We start from the raw sequence: 19,436 nt of genomic DNA on the forward strand, positions 1-19,436 counted from the left end.
CTGCGACGAGTGAATTTCTTCAAAAGGGGCAGAAAAAACGTGTACTGTATATATAGTCGTCAACAGGTTTCTTGGACTACTGTATTCATACTTTGATACGGTAGTCATCATTGCAAAGGCTAGGCAAGATACGATCACTTCTTACAACATTAACTATCCATTCTTCTAGCTTTCTATACTAGTACCACATGGACAAGGAAGATTGATTGCAAAGGGTGAAGTACAACAAGTAGCCTTTCCCTTTTGCGGTTTAGCTCGCTAGCGATAGATTGATAACTCTCTGTTCCAAGCAAGCACTACTGCCGCTGACAACCGTAGACTAACTATATGGTTTGAAGCGTTTGAACCTTGACCGCCAGTCATTCACTATAGCTATTGCACTCTTCTCCACAGCTATCCTACCGATGGATTGCAAGATAAGGTTAAAATTTGATTTGACAAGAATTAATGTATTATATTATAATTCCAAGATTGTGAATAAATGTTGGATAATTTCATATGTGCATGTGGCAAATGAAGCTTCAATTATCTTTGACATGAATATCTATCCTTTCGCCCGCGCTACACAATAAAATGCATAATCTCAATCTGATAGACTACTGTAAGACAATCAACTAATTACAGTGCTACTAAGGTTATCCTATGTGATCGCGCGCTCGTTATGTTACCAACTTAGGATTTAATGGACTTATTTATACGCGTGCTGCAGCTGTAAAATAGTGTCTACTTCACAACTTCGATCCTCACAAGATTAAAGTACATACTCTCTTGTCATCGTTTTGTATTTCGTCAACGATTAACCATGGTATTTGCAGGGGCATGCTCCGATTAATTACAATGAGTAGCAACAGTCATAGGCATGGTATTTTACGTATAGCGCGATATGTCCAACATGACGTTTTTGCTTTTTTGACTTGTCATTTCATGGTTTGCCCATTATCGAGGTATACAGTCATTGGATTTTATTTGAGACACAGCATTCTAGTTTAAAACCTCAACATTTATTTTTTTCCACTAACTCAGTGCCTATGCCGCTTACTTTTCTTCCCAATAGTTTAAGAATATAAGCTACGCCTCTATGGCAATATCATATTATACAAATTCACAGGTAAAAGAAAAATCTGTAAGTCCGTTACACCGTACGGTAGTACAGAAAATCAAGACTAATTCTTCGCGCTCTTTAGGATTGGATATCAGCACACTAAGTACAGCATACAGTAGTACAATAATTCCGCTACAACAGCATGCAATAATAATCCTGTATTATTAATGCACAATTATCAATGAAAAAGCCTCAACTTATTACGATAATACACTTCGTTATTACGTTCACTCTTCTCCTTGACGATAATACGTATATCACATCAATTAATTTCAGTATCTAACTAATCATGGTAACATGTAACAAGCTTTTTCCTTATCCTGTACTCTACAGTATAGCCTTATAGTTCACCAACACATTCTACAGCATTCGTCATTATACGATATTTAGAATTATTCGTAAAAGAGTCGCAAAAGACCAATCAAATTTCACTGACTAACTGCTTAATTACAGATATTTATTATGAATATAATAGCGGTGCATAGGAAAACCCTAGAGATGAACTTGCACTATGATTCGATTAGACAATTTTTACGGCACGAAATTTGAATACAGTACCGTAGTCGGTGACCAATTAGCTTATCAACCTCAGCATCGCACATTCTAAGCCTTCATTCAGAATTGATAAATCTGGCGCTATACATAATAGTAATATAATTAAGATGATATTCCTATGTGAATGCGAGTATCAGCTACTTGAATATTTGTAGCTACAGTTTTAAATGAATCAAGTCACAGCTAATTTACGATCACAGTTATTTTTTACTGTTATTTATAAAACTAAGACTAAAATAACATGTATATATGTACGGTTACTACATTAGGAGTACTGATGATTCTCTAATGGTTTCGAAAACGGAAAATAAAAGAAAAGCCGATGTAAGTGAATCACACTAATTTGTGACTATATCACCGATGGTGATTATATTACTGTTTCTAAGTAAATGTATAAAGCAATTTAACTTAAACTTGTAATTTCCGTACTTTTCGATATCGTCGTTGATAGACCAGACTCGCAATTACAATTGCTCGTGCAACGCCTAGACATTGTTGCACATTGTAAGTATAAGCTAAGTGTGAATTAGCCGTAACAAATATGTTTTAACCAACGTATAGGATTTAGAAGGTGATCCTGCGAGAAAATTGCAAGCCAGAGACGTATGTATTAGCGTTAGACTATACAATATTCATTTTGTGCAGATGATAGCATACTATATCGTTATCATTTTACTACACTGTAGTTTGCAAATTTCGCAAACCCACTTTATGTTCTGTTAATATTAAAGTACTATGCTTGTTTCACACTCAACATCAGATCTCTGCTATATGCCCAGTTTGCAGTATTCTTAGTAATTACAGTACATCGGGCTCAATTTATTTATTTTATTCACACTCGCGTTTGCCGGTTTTAGTCTACTCGAAAATCTCTCCTTATAAATCACTAGCAGTCGACCACTACCGACAATGGTACTATACAGTAGCATCGTTCAAGGACAATTCTACCTCAATTATAATGACAGTGATGATGATATTCGCTAAGTAGAGAATAAAAGGAGCACCCGTCCGATTAGAGAAAGGAAATACAATACTGTGTTTTCATTTGCATAATTTTTGTATATACTACAAGTGTCTTTCGTTTTACAATTTTCCGACCTCATGCAACATCAATTTTTACTAGTCCCACTTCAGTTATCAATATACGAAATTTTACGACTATCAGAGATCAATCTTTTTCTAATCATCCATTTTACAATCAGTTGAAATACGAGTATGTACTGTTTGTATGAAATTAAATAGAAAATTTCCTTACATATACTCGCTGTCGACTATAAAACCTACGCAGCCTCACCAACACAGTTGCTTATTACCGTATGAATGAACGTTCAAGAAAACAAGACATTCCCGCCAATTTATTTATTGGCGCCAATAGAATCTGTCATCTGACACAATTCCTTTGTCATACATCATTCTAATTGGTGTTAGCGTAACAATGCAAATCCTTACGTCACGATCGTTGAAATTTTAATAGTACAGTACAATATTTGATGAGTTGGTATGGTATAATGTATGGTCTGGTACGGTACCGTACACTAGAGTTCTATACAAATCATGTTATTAGGCGCCAGGCGCCTACCAATGAATGAATTTTTATGCAATAGATCCACCCATCTCTTGACTCATCCGGAACTATAGCACTAATTAATTTTAATATTCTGAAGGTTCCAGTTAACTCCTTTTGCAAATAGAATTATTGCTATCGTATCACCCAAATCGGTGCTTTAAAGGAGACGTCTGTCCGTAATTAGTCGACCAACGTGTCGTGTCCTATTGGAATTACAGTACCAGTTTGTAAAACAATATAACATTTGGCGATCCAGTACAGTATCCATTGAAATAATAACCGGTAACAAACTCTATTCCTAGGAGGATTTACCTGCGAAATATGATTTCAGTGGTATTTCAACATCTTTAACAACTACAACCCCTTTCGATTCACCTACCACACCGAAAATTCAAGAAGTTGCTGGTTGCAACCAACACGCGCGGGAGAATAATAACCTGTCAATCTCCAGTAGCCCTTTACCTGTCTTAAGCTGGGCTGACAGGAAAGAAGTGTGGCAAGTTATGATAGAAAATGATAATAATTTCAAGCGCAGCCCAGATTGCTTTGATCGACATCCAAATCTTGTTCCAAACATGAGAGGCATCCTTTTAGACTGGATGATGGAGGTAGGATAATACTTGATGTTGATTATCGCAATGTAGTATCTTCACCTTCACTGGTACTATACACTTGCTATTAACTTAACCTTAAAAGACAAATATAAGAATACTATTAGCCGATATATCAAACTTGGATATGTGCTGTTTAGATTCTATTGATATAATGCATTCATTACACCTTGATAATACTACCCAGTCAGAGTATATCAATTACATCGTTGTTTACATTGTAACTTTACCATGTTGTTTACAGTACTTCGTAAGAAGTTTTTATCGATATTATCGACCAATATATGAGCTAATCCAGATTGTATATCAATCTTTCAGGTGTGTGAATCGTTTAAGATGCAAAGAGAAACATTTTACATGGCCATGGATTACTTAGACAGATACTTATCACTTAGCGATAACATTCTCAAGCAAAAACTACAGTTAATTGGTACAACCTGTTTATTCATTGCTGCAAAAATTGAGGTTATTAGCTAATAATAAAATAAGGCCTAAAACTGATACTTTATGATTACGTATCAACTATTGTAGCTCTCTGTATGAATTTGTGTTAATACTATATGGTCTTGTACGATAAATATCTGTGAGAATCAGCTTTCGTATTATCTAATTGGGAGGTGTACAATTGCGACCAAGTTCTCGATGAACTTCTGTTGTGTTGTACATAATATAATTCTGTAATATTTATGTCGTTATGATTCACTAAATTAAGGCTATTTTTGGATTTAGGAAATCCAGCCGCCACAGGTATCAGAATTTGCGTATGTTACCGATAGTGCGTGCAGTGAAGATGATATAATCAAATTAGAGCTTCAACTACTTCAGGTACAGTTGCTAAATTCAATTCCGTAAGATTTTCTTATTATGCAGTTAAAACTTCCTATTTAATCTACGCTTAGACACTGGAATTCCAGCTCTCACCAGTTACGGTAACATCCTGGCTGAATGTCTATGTGCAACTATTTAATATCAAATTATCATCGCAAGAGCCTGTTGGTGACATGCTATATCCAACTTATTGTGGTGATCTATACATGAAAGCAATTCGAGTAATGCAAGCCATCTTAATTTTGTAAAATTTATACGTTAATATGCAGTTTATTTACGGCTAAATGAAAGCCATACACGTAATCGTAATCGACTGCTCTTTTCAACTTTTTAGTTGATAGATTTATGCATACTAGATTCTTGGTGCCTCATGCACTCCTATAGAAGTATCGCTGCTTCTGCCTTCTATTTAATTGCTCCATCCAAGCAATTAGCTATTGATTGCACTGGTATGTTAAATTGAGTTTACGTAACGAATTGAAAACGAAAATCTCGTTATCAGTAAAATCCACTCTAACTTTTCAATTTGTTTCAATGCAAGGACCTACAATACTTAATCAATTTTTTCTACTCCTTTCAGGGTATTTATGGGAAAATCTCACTAGCTGTATATCCTGGATGATGCCTAAATACGAAACTGTAAAGAAATACTGTACTTCCTATGAAATCCAAACTATTAACAATGTAATATTGAATTTTGATTATCTGTTACATCTATTGCAATTAGAGTCTATTTTTTAAGTTAGTTTCTTATATGATCTTTGTAATATAGATTCCAAAGCTTGACCTGCATAGGATTCAGACTCATCACGTTGATCTTACGTTGCTGGTACACCATTACCTGTAAATAGCTTCTTTGAAATGTACTATAATAATTACTATTATCATTTCCCCTCGCTAGGAAAAATCACAGGTAATAGCTGACAAATTAACTACAAACGCGTTTATTGATCAACCCGCTTCCCCGAAAGTATCTGAAGCTGTGATAACTCCTCCTGACAGCAGCAAAAAGAAAAAATTTAGATCAGATTAAATTTTCTTAAAGTTATTTGCATTTGTTAGTTATGTATTAAATATGTTCAATATTCTTTTATTACTGTAAAAAATTACATCATATTGAGATTTCGTTTTCACAGTTACGTCATTGCATTATTAATATCAAGTATCGTTGTTATTGAACATATCTGAAAGATATACTGTATATTAATGTTTTGACGACAAAATTGTGCTTTTTGCACTATAATATGTAAAAATGTTTTAGATTTCAATCGAAGCATTAAAAGCATAGTATAACGATAGTCAATTTTTTTAAATGCAATTATTACTTATAATTATTTGACTGTATTTGGCTAATCTGTTTCATACATGGAAATGGAAGCTTTGTTGTATCTAACATCGCTGCAAGGTATATCAATGAAATACCTATCTATAAGAGAATAATTATTCCTTCTTTATCTATTGTAGTCCTTATTTAGTAATTTTGTACATAAGCAATGGGGTACACTAAGCACTAAAACAACCTCGAAATTTCAAGCCAGCGAGTGCAAGATGAATGTGAATTGTACTGTACACACTTAGAACATGCTTTCTACATCTTATTCTGAATGTATACCGTGCCGTATAATATTATATATTGTGTTCCACGTATAAGAATTTCTATCATTTGGTTATTGTAATAAAATTTTTGGCGATTTCATAGAGTGCTATTCTACGTCTTAAAAACGTCAACAGTGTCATTAGCCGTTACTATGATTTTTTTTGCAAATTGCCGTAAAAGTTTAACTTGATAAAAGCTACTGTACGTATAATTGATTGATTGATACTTTGAGAAGGGCCTCATGAATTGTACTAACGAGCATATTTCATTAACGCCATTTCCTATTTAGCATCTACTAAGAATCTAACGAAATTTTGCGAGTACCACGCAGACTACGAGTTTTTCAAACAATGGTACGAAAAGGTCAGACGTACGAATTCTTAACTATAGCTATTATCCATTTAGCGTACAACCACAAATAATCCTTTCAATATATAAATCCAATAATTTATGGGTATCTTTATTTCACTATGAAATAAACTTAAATACCTAAGGTCGAGATTAAAACACATTTTTGGAGCTGAGAAATGTAACAAAAAAAAGCCTTCCTATGGTGGTCAAGCAGTAGCATTTACAGAATCTGACAATTTGTCGGAATTTAAGTCGGTATTGATGAATAGAATATAAAATATACAAAACTTCAACACAGTGTATTAAGGAAAAAAGTATTACGATGGTGGCGGACGAGCCCCTGTTGGTGGTCCTAGTAGATATTTGAATAAAATATCATGAATTTAATATAATTAAAAACGTTCATTGACTTTACTCAGATACAAATTTGCACTTACGAGGAGGCATTCCGGGTGGAGGAACTCCTGGCATACCTGGCGGAGGCATACCCCTTGACATACCTAGAAATTCACAATGTTAAAAATTTGCAAACTATATCTTTCTTATATAACAGAATTGTTACAATATCAAAGGAAGCAATATCCTCAAAATAAAATTAGCCTACCAGCAGGCGGCATAGGTGGCATCCCAAATAGCGGAGGACCGCCAGGAGGACCTATGTTGAGTGAATTTATATTTAGACATGTAAGAAATCTTTATATTAAAGAGTGCTTTATAAAACCTAACAGATGTTACTCAGAAAACAGTATTATCTAAAGATGAAAATACTAGACACAGCGTGTAAGTTACCTGGTGGCATTCTTGGAGGCATACCACGGCCCATCATTGGGGGCCCTAAAGATCACCGAAAAATAAATCATTTATCATCCGAACTACTTTCAAATGGGCTTACGAAAACGAGTAATATCATAAAGTAGTACATATGATACCTCCAATAGGAGCTGCAGGACGGGGTGGGCCACCTGGAGGCATTGAACCTATAAACGAAAAATTTATTCACTTGAGTTATGTGTTGATAGACAAGTATAATTGCTCGCAGTTCAAAATCTGTGAGAGCATTGTAATTTTTTTGTCGGCTATTAATTTTCATCACGTACCTGGAGGGCCAGGAACTGCCGAAGGTGGAAATTGTGGAGGTGCTATTAATTTAGAAATTTCGCTGAATAAGACTTCATGGAATATTTACCGCACTAAAATATCAACACTGAGATAAACAAGAATGCAAAAACTATACCCTTACCACCACTAGCCCCACGACCTTGAGGTGTCATAACTTGTTGTCCAGGCCCACCAACACCTTTTGCAGGTCCCGAAAGGCCTGTTTGATAAACAGAAGAAATTGCAATCTCTCAGTATAACTATGAAAAGCAATGCATCAGTACAGAAAGTATTTTAGAGTTGGTAGATATTTAATAATAACCAGGTGGAGCAGCTGCTGCAGGAGCAACGGGCACTCCCCTTCCTGCTGCACGGCCAATGCCAGGACCAGGAGTGGCAGAAAAGCCAGGAACTCTTGCTCTTTCCTATATAAAGTTAATACCAGACTTGTCAGTCATACAACAACACACTCGTGTGATATACGAGTTTCTCGTTTATTGTATTGCAGGACATATATAACAAAAACCTTGCTTGAATTTATAAATGAAATAAACATAAATTTAAGATACCTAAATGTTGTCATTTCTACAATAAGTACCATTTGCACAAATAGTACACTTGACAAACGTGGATGAAATGATCGAATGTTAGGGAAAATACAGTAGTTATATTACACCTATTTATACGATTGATTGATCATAATCACCATCATGAACATTTCAACCGTTCAGTCAATTACATCTTTTCCGGTATTTCATACACTAGAATGATATTTAATTTATCTGAAGGTTGTTTTAATATCCCATCCATGGAACAGTTAACTCTTCTACAGTATAGTACAATCTTTTTCATCTTTAGGAATACCCATTCTTTTGATTCATTATCCTCAAATAAGTACTATGCAATGACTATAAGTACAGTCGTATAAATAACCTAAAATTTATACTTATAGCTTTTAATCAATTCTATAAACGAGTTATCATCGAAATACTACTAATTTTCAATACAACAAGTAATGCTACGAATTTCAAGGCATAGTATTTACTATACTATAATATTCGAATCAGACTTCTCGCATATTAATAAAAATAATATTAAATGAGTCTACGCATACAACGTATACTGTAGCACTTTCCTGTACAGCAAATATCACTCAAATCTCAATACTCATCCATTATATTGATATTAGAATGCATTGAGCAAAGATATGGGCTACCAAATGCAACTGCAGCCTTAATGGTCCAAGGCAATGACTATGGCGGGCACAAAATAACCGATAAATGACTCAGTCGATGACTGTACCTCGCTGTTACACGAGCATGAGATATCAATAATCTGCTATCTGTGGTAGTATTACTCGTATGTAAGCCTATCCTTTTCACCACTGCTGGCAAACTTTCAGGACTCAAAATTTCCATTTTGATGTTAATAATAAATTTATAACTACCGCTTTCAGAATGAACTCGTTCTCACCAATCATTACCCTATAGAGTACAGTTATGCATATGATGGACTCCATAATACGCTGTAAATACATAAAGTGAAAACACCAAGAAAGAAACATACTAATATACTGTACAGTACAACAAACACGCAACACTAAGGAAAACGACGAAACCACTGCAAATCTTCACTTTTTAGCTATTCTAGATCTTTCAAGCACTATGGAGAATTAGTTTTAACTGAGTAATTCTGTATAATACTACTCTGTCTTTAACGTAAATTGACTGCTATGCTGCAAATGGGATACCGTCACAGTTATAATGTAACTAAAAATGAATCATTATCCCAAGCAACATCGAATGTTGTCTATGAATCGAAGTTAGCAGCAACTACCGTTCAAAGCTATAACATTTATCCTTTTCCACAAGTCCACACATTGTATCTCTAACATTGTCTATGGATGGAAAGCTATGGCATGGCAAAACTAACATGTGAAGCCACAAAGGTTATCATTGTCCCAAGCCACATGTACAAAAAAGCTACTACTCAATGTGCTCATTCCTGCAACGTTGTCTATAAATGGAAATCAGTGGCAACTACTGTGCAAAGCAATCAAAAAATGATGATTGTCTCTAGCAACATGTAAGTGCTACAAGTCCACAGATTATCTATGAATTGAAATTGGCGCAACTACCTTGCGAAGCTGTCCATGCTGTAGTTTATAACCTAAAGTCCACACACTAGCACCTGTAATATCAGCTATGGATCCAAAACTGTGGCAAACTACCGTACCAAGCTACTAAAGATGTCCTCATATACCAACACACCACTGAATGGAAAACTGTAACAACAATTGCTTCAAGCTACAAAATGATGTTATTGTCTCACATTGTAGGCAAAATAGAGCTACTAACTCATGTAGTAGCGCCTGCAATGTCGTCTACGAATTGAAAGATGTGATCACTATTGCGTACAACTCGTCAATTTTATCTTCAAGTTGAAGTTTGATAGGCCAACTGTAGTAGAGAGATGAAAAAGTGAAACATAATGCTCTCTCATTTCAAGAACTCCTAAAACGTCGAGTCCATTGGCGGTCTTGACTATTATTATTGATACGGTCATTACTAGTCATCACTGTCCATTATTCAGTAGTTGAGAAGAAGAAGAGCAATGAACATTAACTGTACAGAATAGGGGGAATAGTCATGGCATTGGATGAAATGCCTTTTTATGTCACATCTACCGATGACATGGACAAGAAGACTTACTTCTGCTGGCGGAGGACCTTCCACTGTTAACGACACCAGATTTTCACCACGTAATATTACTAAGCCTAAAGACCTTTTTTCTTCACGTTCTTGATTCTTGGATGACTTTGATTTAATCTTACGAAATTCATCACAATCCCCCAATACAATATTCATATGTTTATCATAAGCTAATAAAGTACCAATAAACATCCTTGTATCCTGCAAAGTGGCGCGCATCCTGTAATTGATGTGCATAGCCATCTTGGATTTTTTACTGACAGGCTAAAAAAGCGACAAGAAATAATACAAGAAAGGGTTACAAAAAAGATATTAGCTTCAAAAGAAGATTAGGATGGATTCAAATACCATGATTGCTGTCCAAGATTACTTCGATACAACTGATGAAGAAGGATAATGTCAGATCGTCGATTCAAGATGGTCTACCCACTTGCAAGTTACAACGACGCACTTGAGACGTTCCAATGCACCTTCCACTCTATACCACTGCAGTATAGTTCCTTTTTCACTGTGGCCAGTCGCTGCCATCAGTCCTGGACTGCTGTACTCAACACTGTACTGTAGTGTATTCAGTACTAAGTATTGTAGTACTGACAGTACAGTACTGTACACTGTACACCACGGTATCCCAGAATTCTGGGCTAGCGTAGAACAATCTACTGTACAATACCAGTGTTTACAGCACAGTGTACAGTACACTCAACTGTACAGTACAGTACCGCATCCTAGAATTCAGGGCCAGGCTTCTTCTCTACAGTACAGTACTTCTATTGGTACTGTTCTGTGGTAAACTCAGTACTAAGTATTGTAGTTCTGACAGTACAGTACAGTACAGTACAGTACTGTACACTGTACGCTACAGTACAGTACTGTACACTGTACGCTACAGTACAGTACTGTACACTACGGTATCCCAGAATTCTGGGCTAGCGTAGAACAGTCTACTGTACAATACCAGTGTTTACAGCACAGTGTACAGTACCGCATCCCAGAATTCAGGGCCAAGCTTCTTCACTACTTTTACTGGTACTGTTCTGTGGTATACTCAGTACTAAGTATTGTAGTTCTGACAGTACACTACGGTATCCCAGAATTCTGGACTAGCGTAGAACAGTCTACTGTACAATACCAGTGTTTACAGCACAGTGTACTGTACAGTACAGTACCGCATCCCAGAATTCTGGGCCAGGCTTCTACACTACTGTACAGTACAGTATACTCAGTACTAAGTATTGTAGTTCGGACAGTACTGTACAGTGTACACTCGACACTCTACTGTACACGACCGTATCCCACAATTCTGGGCTACCGTAGAACAGTCTACTGTACTGTACAATACCAGTGTTTACACTACCGTACAGTACCGTATCCCAGAATTCTGGGCTACCGTAGTACAGTATCCTGTACGTATTGTATCGTACAGTACTACGGTGGCCTAGAATTCTGGGATACTGGAGTACTGTACTGTACAGTAAACACTGTACATTGTACAATGGCAAAACAATGGGGCAGGAAATGACTGGTGAGTTGAAGGGTCCAAAGTCCACACCAGAGCTCGGAAAATTTTGAAATGTCTTTGCGGTCGGCAAACTGCAAAACTACATTTAAAGGCATACTGTAGAGGTTTGTAGCCTTCTACTGTATTTAGCGCACGGTATCGCTCGAGTGTTTTCACACTGGCAAACCCTTCTTTCGACTACGTATGAAGAATGTCTTGTATTCGTTTTCAAAATGTTTTCCGACGACTTCGGCTAGTTACTATTGGCATGTTACATGTACCGGCTTTACCAGGTGATTGAATAAAATACTACGTCTACTTCTCCAATTCATTCAGTTTTTCTACAGTGGTAATGCAAAAGCTGGAAATAGGGAATGTGTCGACGCACAGTTTGTAGGCGATCCATAAAGTACCATTCCTACTCTTTAAATGGATTCACTTTTCCTACAGTTCTAATCGACAAGTTACCAGTAAGGAATAGGTCAGTACTAGTGTAGTCGATGAACATCATAGGATGCCATCACGCCAGATTTAGCTAAATACCCAATGTAGATTAGATCACCAACTTCCCTTACAAGTCTCTCACGACGGTATGCTGTCCCCTGAGTGAACAGCATTATTATTGTTCTTAGTACGAGATCATCTGTGTACATTGTACTCAGATCATACAGTACATACTGTACAGTGTCCACATAGTACTGTACTGTACGTCTACTTTAATCCAGTTCAGGTATCCATTGGAGCTGCATTGCACAACTGTTTATATAAGTTGATATTATCATTGTAGACTGTACTGTGTAGTAAGGAAACTACAACAAGTAATAGTGTAGCTGAATAGACTAACCTTTTCATTGAAAGGATTGATATTACTATTAAATGCCTCTTCTTACAACTATAACCAACATATATCTTCTCCTATTCAACCAGGTACTCCAGCAAATCGTATGTCGATGCCTGATATTATTCAAAAGGTTTTACACGAAGCTGAAATATATTCAAAAGCTGGAATTGTACGTCTTAGTCATAACATAAAATCAATCCTAATCTTGTATACGACATCAATGGACGACTCATACTACAGCAAATGCTTCTTACTTGGCCATACTACCATAGCTATTATGCGATACAGTTTGTAGATGCAAAAATCCTTGAACAACAGTGTCATTATCATCACCATACTATTACCAACCAATATCGACCCAAATGATCAAATAGTCAGTGTGAACATGCTTTTCAATTCTATATTATATCCTTTAAAATCGTCAGTCCAATACGTATGCAACACAGAAAAAGAATGGTATGCTTGTTACACAGTTTGCAATCAATAGCCCTTCATCGATTACAAATTGCCATCAATATTACTCAATGTACTTCAATTACATCGTATTAGTCAATATCATAAATTGCACATACTGTATATATCACCAGCAAGAGTTAGACAGATGTTCACTATATTTTCCATAAACTGTAAACTAGCTCTATAAAATAATAGCGCTACAACAGTCATTGATATCACCTTTCCACTATATGATATTATAGTTTTATAAATGTCTTCTTCATCAATTCTCTGACCTTCAGGATGCCCTGATGGTAGAAAATATGCACGATGTTCCATATATTAAGAAGAACTTAGGCCCTGAGATTGTTTCTGCAATGTCTATTTTGGGTTACGAAGTGAAGTCAAAAACAAAATTACCCTGTGGCCTACAAATACTCGCTGCTGCCAATAAAGAAGCTTTAGGTGCTTGTAAAGCTGCTGGCTTAGATTTTGTCCGCGTAGAAGGATATGTTTATTCTCACGTAGCAGATGAAGGCTTTATTGACAGTTGTGCCGGTGAAATTCTACGTTATCGAAAGAGCATCAATGCTGACGATATTTTAATATTTGCCGACATCAAAAAAAAACATAGGTTAGATAACAAAATAACCTTAAAAGACAAATTCCTATAGCCATAGCGTACTCGTATCAAAGGTTGAAGCGCGTTATACCCTATCCTTAGCTATAAATTATCGAGCATGCACTGCTATAACTCTATCTAAAGCCTTCGGATGAGCGATATTGTACGATAATCTCAACGTTATCTACCTCAAGTGTACGCCATTTTATAAATAACACTAATAACTATACTGTTCCATTGATACTTTTACCTCAATTTCGTAATATAAACTGAAGATTATAAATCGTAAATCTACCAATATGAAAGAAATGTACTCTACATTATGGAGATAGCAGCTACATAAATAGCGACAACTTCGCCAGCTTTCCAATGATAAACGATGTTAAATTTCAGCATACTATATAATTCCTAGTATTGATAAGCTCATAGTCATTGCCAATGGTTTTGTTTTACACTAAAATTATTTTATATTTACTTAAACTAGTTCTCATGCAATTACTGCGGATGTAGATACCATCGATTCAGCCAAGGCTGCTCAATTTTGCCGAAGTGATGGTGTCATAATTACTGGCTCTAGTACAGGTATCTAAAATAACTCCACTTTAACGAACCATATTGAATTCTTGTATTGATATTCTCATCCATATGACCATTTACACAACCTACGTAATGAAATCTGTATTTAATTAACCCATAAAATATCCCACAAACTAATTATGTTCTACTGAAAGATCTAGTTATGACACTGCTCCGTAATGGATGCATACGAGTTTCGTAATGCACTAAAGTTGCACAATCATGTAGACAACTTGAACTTTTGTAACAAAGTTACAAATGATGAAATAGTGGAAATTAATATGCGTATTATTTATATTACAGTTTTATACCAGTAATGTAACTGCCACACATGATTTCGTTGGACTGTAGTCTATAGTCAATAGTTTGAGAACATTTAGCAACCGAAAAACCGTCCGAACCTTAAATTGTTCTAAAATGGAACTATCCTCAATTTCTGGCCACTTTTATTATTCACTGGTAGTTTATGCCTTCAAATATTGATAAAGCAGTCATAATAACGCTTAAGTACTTCCGAAACTTACAGTATTTATTGCGCTACATTAATACCTCTACTACTGTGTGAAATTTTCATATCAATCTTTCAGAGAGTGTAGGAAACTTAATAAGACTTGAGCAGTATTGGATATAGTCAATGTGCACACTTAAGACGCTCACCCCTACAAATAGTACAGTAGTTGCATACTATTCTTGTGTAGCAGCTTTTCATTAAACTAAAACAACAAACATCCTTACAATATCATGCGGCCCTGATAAATTTAATTATTAGATGCAAACTAGCAGGTGAATTATTATTTTCGTTCCAAATCTGTATGGCTGCGTAATCCTCAACCTTAGCAATGAAATTGACGAAATAGTAAATGATACTAACGATACATGATATAGTGACAATACATAGTGTTGGATGGATACTAAATAAAGGGACCTTTTACCCATTGCGTGACAATCAATTAATCAGATATAATTCAGCACGTAAAGTGTAAAACACCGCAGCCGATAATGGTATATATTAATGTGAAAATTATTAAGTACAGTACAGTAATATAGTAATTACCATACATGTAAGTACTCCCCAATTTTCAATCGAAGTAACTTTCCTTAACTCCATTTATATCATAAAATATACCGTGAAGTACAATATTAGTTTCTATATTACATTTCTCAGGTGATCCTCCCCTAAAAAGTGAAGTTAATAATGTCATCGATGCTGTAGACATCCCCGTGTTGGTAGGTTCTGGTGTTACGTTGGAAAATATAGATAACTACGCGCGTGCTAACGCATTAATTGTAGGATCATACTTTAAGAAGGATGGATATTGGTTTAATGATCTTGAAAAAGTTCGAATCGACAATTTCCTGCGATGTGTTCGAAGCATTAGAGAAAATAGTGATTATACACAATAGTAATAACTATTTAAAATAGCACGCTAAATGACTGGATAACAATAATTTATATAAATGATGAATTAGGATTTATTTCAATAATCATCAAACACCTTATATATTTTCGCATTAAAATTCCAATTTCATAAGAATTTTATATAATATGCAATTAAATAAAATGAGTCAATCGAATGGTCGACATACATTTAACAAAATACACTCTTCAAATGTGGGGCACAATCATATGTTTAATTGTATCTAAAGTACATTCGGTATATATGCGGATCGTGCAAGCTTTTGTTCAATTAAATTAAATAGGATAGTAGAAATAATCGAGATAAATCGTATCAGGAACCAGACCATCACATAAACATAAGCAGACGGAAGTTATCAATTGAGACAAAACATAATTACACAATAACAAAACAGAACCTTTCAATATATATATATATATATATATATATGTATCATATCAGGAAAGTACAGTACAGTATTTCACAGTAACATCATATAAACCCATTAAATACTTTAAATGCGATACAATAACAGTATACACATATCTATACTGTACAAATATAATTTATGTTTCAGTGATTGAACAAACGGTAGCTTCGCTTCTTTATTATAATCTAAGGAACTATGATCAATCAATGATGCATTAAATTTTTTACATTTTTTTCAACCATCATATATTATAAGATATATAGTGGGTACTACAACGGCATAACATTTTCTTTAAATAAATATGCATGTTGAATTTTTGATCGATATTAATTCTACATAAGAGGCAATTCTTTTTCATGTAAGAATTTACAGTGCTTGCAACTACAGTAACCTTGGGTCTCATGTCGGCTATGAGACATAAAAGTTTACTGTAACAAGTAAAACCAAGTCTTATTTTAATACCCAAATGCACTAAGTGGACATAAATCCATAATAACAATAAATACGTACATTGTCAACTTTACGAGATTTTTTTTATAATTTCGATGATAAAATTATAACATGTTACTTATTTTTAGCGGTACTCTTATATCTTCCAATAAGTGTGCACAATTACCCAATTATTGTATCGTCACCAAACAAATCGCATAATCTTTAATCTGTATAGTTTAAGGTTAACATAGCAATCGAAAGGAAAGGAAATGGGATATATTCACTTGACTACATGCCATATTAAAATAACAATAAAAATGGCTCATAAACAAGCAAAGAAAACATTGATATTACACGCTAATGTCTACCCTAGCGTCTATAAGAGAAGTTGGTAAAGCAATGACGCCTTGACCACGAGTTGCTATATGATCGTGAATTAGCTTTACTAAATGTTAGTGATCTCTTCACATTTAGGTCCCGTGCTTTTCGTATATAGTTGAATCGGTCAGATTTTTTATTTAATTCACGATCCATGTAAAGTTCTATAGATCGGGATCTTGATTGTTCGTGGGTATCTTCATGGGTGTTATTATCACCCGAATTGGCCAAGCTAGCTGCGAAATCGTGATCTAAATTATTCCTGATACTGGCAGAGCTATCAATTCGTCGATAGATTGACATGCTTGGATGCTCTATGAGCAAGTCTTCAAATGGACTGACGGAAAGCTCTTCCATTACATGACCATCAAAGCAAGGCGGAGGTGTTAAAAGCCAACCACTCTCTTTTTCCTTGCGATTTTTAACCAGTTGATCTTCATTGCTGACCTCTTCTAAGTCTATAACAGAAATACGAAATGAACGTTCGTTGTGAGATAGTATCCGCATCTATACTTTAGTTGATGCACATATTTTTGATCGACGTTTATTTCCATTTTTGCAACAGTCTACTAATGCATTATCTATTCTGAAATAAAATTGACGTGGCAAGCCAAATACACTATACCGGCTCGGCACTGATTCTAATTTGCATAGACTATGTAGCCATATATTGAATTCTGTTGAGTCAGCTGAATGCATTGATTAATTTAAAAATTATTCTTAGCAACTACCGGTTCCAATTATTGGTCAATCAGAAAGTCACTATTATCAATTTTTAATATTTCAATCGATATAAGACGAATGACTTCCACTATTACAGTCGTTGTTATAATTAATTAATTAATTAATTATAATTAATAGAATTATTTTACTTCTGTACTTCTATTACAGCGAAGTTCTTACACGATTCGATACTACAATATACATATCGTCTATCCACTTTGCTGCCTTGAAAGGAATAAACATTAAATGTACAGAATGTGACCTTGAGACCGTTGAGATTACTGTATTGATCTTCGGTCTTGGTAGTCCATAGTCCTTATGTTGTGCACTGTGTAGTTTGTTTGTATTTAGTGTAAAGTTCCTTTAATAATTGTGTACTCAGTTTACTACTGTGCTGTATCGTATAAACAATTTTATACTATACTGTACTGTACTGTACAGTGTACAGTATGCTGGCCCAGTCATCTATAGTATTGTAATACAGTACACTACAGTACTGTACGTACTACTGTACTGAACTGTAGTCTATACTGTACCGTATTAGCGGCGGCACTGTAATAACAGACTCTTTATTGATTGTGCGCCGTGAAAGAAAACAATGCATTAACGTAAAATACGTCTTCCTACCTTTGTTCTCCTTTTTCACAACAAGGATCCAATCATCTTCTTCTGTAAGGCTGACATTTACCCGATGATTGGAAGCATCTTCTGTGCTACTTTGATCCCACAGGTATGATGACAGACTTTGCCACAACATTTTAATGTGTATGATTGCTCCTAACGATAACATTGAACATTTTATCATTAACTTTATGTACGGTACTGCTTAATGATATTGAATTGAATTTACAATGTATATTATTCATCGTAATAGTACTGTACAGTACTGTACACTATCGTCATCAACCACTATCCAAAAACAGTTTTCAGAAACTTCAAAGAACGGACAGTGCAGCGATAATGATCAGTAACGTTTAGATGATTTACGCTTGAGATTACATAAAATAAATATTCAAAATTATGATGCCAATACAGGCTTAGATGCCATGGCAAAACAATTTCAGAAATATTCATTTCACTGAGCATACGCGGTATGAGGAAGAAAAAAAAGTAAAATAAAGACAAAATGTCGTAATATTACATCAGCCAGTCGAATTTGAAGTAATACGATGCTATATAGTAAGTTTGAGTTACTGTACTACTTAGTAAAAGCAAAAAGAGGTTGAAAATGCGTCGAAATAACATTTACAAGACAATACACTATCATTAACTACAAAGTAACTGTACATTAAACTATAGTAGTACAGTACGATAACACCCAAACAGAGAAAAAAAAATTGAAAAAGATTTTAAAAATGAAGATTGCACAATAATCGACAGAATCAGTTCAATTCATTTTAGCAACTTACTGTACTGTACTTTCAAAGTTTAGTTCCAGTAATTCTTAGCTTTTAAATCCGTTCAAACGTTATAGTTCAGAACTGTTACGACATAAGTTGTAAATTGTATATTGTACTCCGGCGCAAAACTGCTTCAATCTGTTCAGTCGCGAATTGAATGACTTCAGTTTTTATTTATTTTTATTTTTATTGGAGATTATTTATTATTACTGTATTAATTTTTTTTTAGACTACGTCAATGCTACAGTACTTACACTGTATTGCTGCACAGTGTACTGTATGGT

At 35.0% G+C, this 19,436-nt stretch overlaps 4 protein-coding genes across 4 annotated transcripts; 2 read left to right on the top strand and 2 right to left on the bottom strand.

Annotated features, from left to right (window-relative positions):
* Positions 1 to 3,691: 3,691 nt before the first annotated feature.
* Positions 3,692 to 5,492, top strand: TRIADDRAFT_15757 (uncharacterized protein; the record flags this gene model as incomplete). The annotated part of the gene is made up of 7 exons (XM_002111449.1): positions 3,692 to 3,832; positions 4,154 to 4,300; positions 4,565 to 4,660; positions 4,735 to 4,884; positions 4,998 to 5,112; positions 5,244 to 5,347; positions 5,436 to 5,492. Coding segments are annotated over 7 exons (810 nt in total), but the record flags the coding sequence as incomplete, so codon positions are not given.
* Positions 5,493 to 6,841: 1,349 nt separating this feature from the next.
* On the bottom strand, positions 6,842 to 10,786 carry TRIADDRAFT_37531 (expressed hypothetical protein). Its single transcript, XM_002111942.1, has 10 exons — positions 10,769 to 10,786; positions 10,409 to 10,684; positions 8,060 to 8,134; positions 7,852 to 7,957; positions 7,709 to 7,750; positions 7,541 to 7,588; positions 7,401 to 7,445; positions 7,216 to 7,266; positions 7,049 to 7,111; positions 6,842 to 6,963 (listed from the first exon to the last, which is right to left on the bottom strand). The coding sequence occupies exons 1-10, from the start codon at positions 10,769 to 10,771 to the stop codon at positions 6,929 to 6,931; spliced, it is 744 nt and encodes a 247-aa protein (XP_002111978.1). The 5' UTR covers positions 10,772 to 10,786; the 3' UTR covers positions 6,842 to 6,928.
* Positions 10,787 to 12,129: 1,343 nt separating this feature from the next.
* Positions 12,130 to 15,796, top strand: TRIADDRAFT_55554 (uncharacterized protein; the record flags this gene model as incomplete). Its single annotated transcript, XM_002111450.1, has 5 exons — positions 12,130 to 12,211; positions 12,846 to 12,928; positions 13,497 to 13,828; positions 14,301 to 14,398; positions 15,558 to 15,796. The coding sequence occupies 5 exons, from the start codon at positions 12,130 to 12,132 to the stop codon at positions 15,794 to 15,796; spliced, it is 834 nt and encodes a 277-aa protein (XP_002111486.1).
* A 1,224-nt stretch (positions 15,797 to 17,020) lies between these two features.
* On the bottom strand, positions 17,021 to 18,509 carry TRIADDRAFT_55555 (uncharacterized protein; the record flags this gene model as incomplete). The annotated part of the gene is made up of 2 exons (XM_002111943.1): positions 17,021 to 17,487; positions 18,380 to 18,509. The coding sequence occupies 2 exons, from the start codon at positions 18,507 to 18,509 to the stop codon at positions 17,021 to 17,023; spliced, it is 597 nt and encodes a 198-aa protein (XP_002111979.1).
* Positions 18,510 to 19,436: the final 927 nt, after the last annotated feature.

Source organism: Trichoplax adhaerens, genomic scaffold (genome assembly GCF_000150275.1).
Source record: "Trichoplax adhaerens TRIADscaffold_4 genomic scaffold, whole genome shotgun sequence".
NCBI classification, from domain to species: Eukaryota; Metazoa; Placozoa; class Uniplacotomia; order Trichoplacea; family Trichoplacidae; genus Trichoplax; species Trichoplax adhaerens.

Coding starts and splice junctions, on each gene's coding strand:
- TRIADDRAFT_37531 (XM_002111942.1), bottom strand. Junction 8,135..10,408: donor CAGCAGAAGTAAGTCTTCTT/GTCCATGTCATC, acceptor AACTTTATATAG/GAAAGAGCAAGAGTTCCTGG. Junction 7,751..7,851: donor AGGTCGTGGGGCTAGTGGTG/GTAAGGGTATAG, acceptor CTAAATTAATAG/CACCTCCACAATTTCCACCT.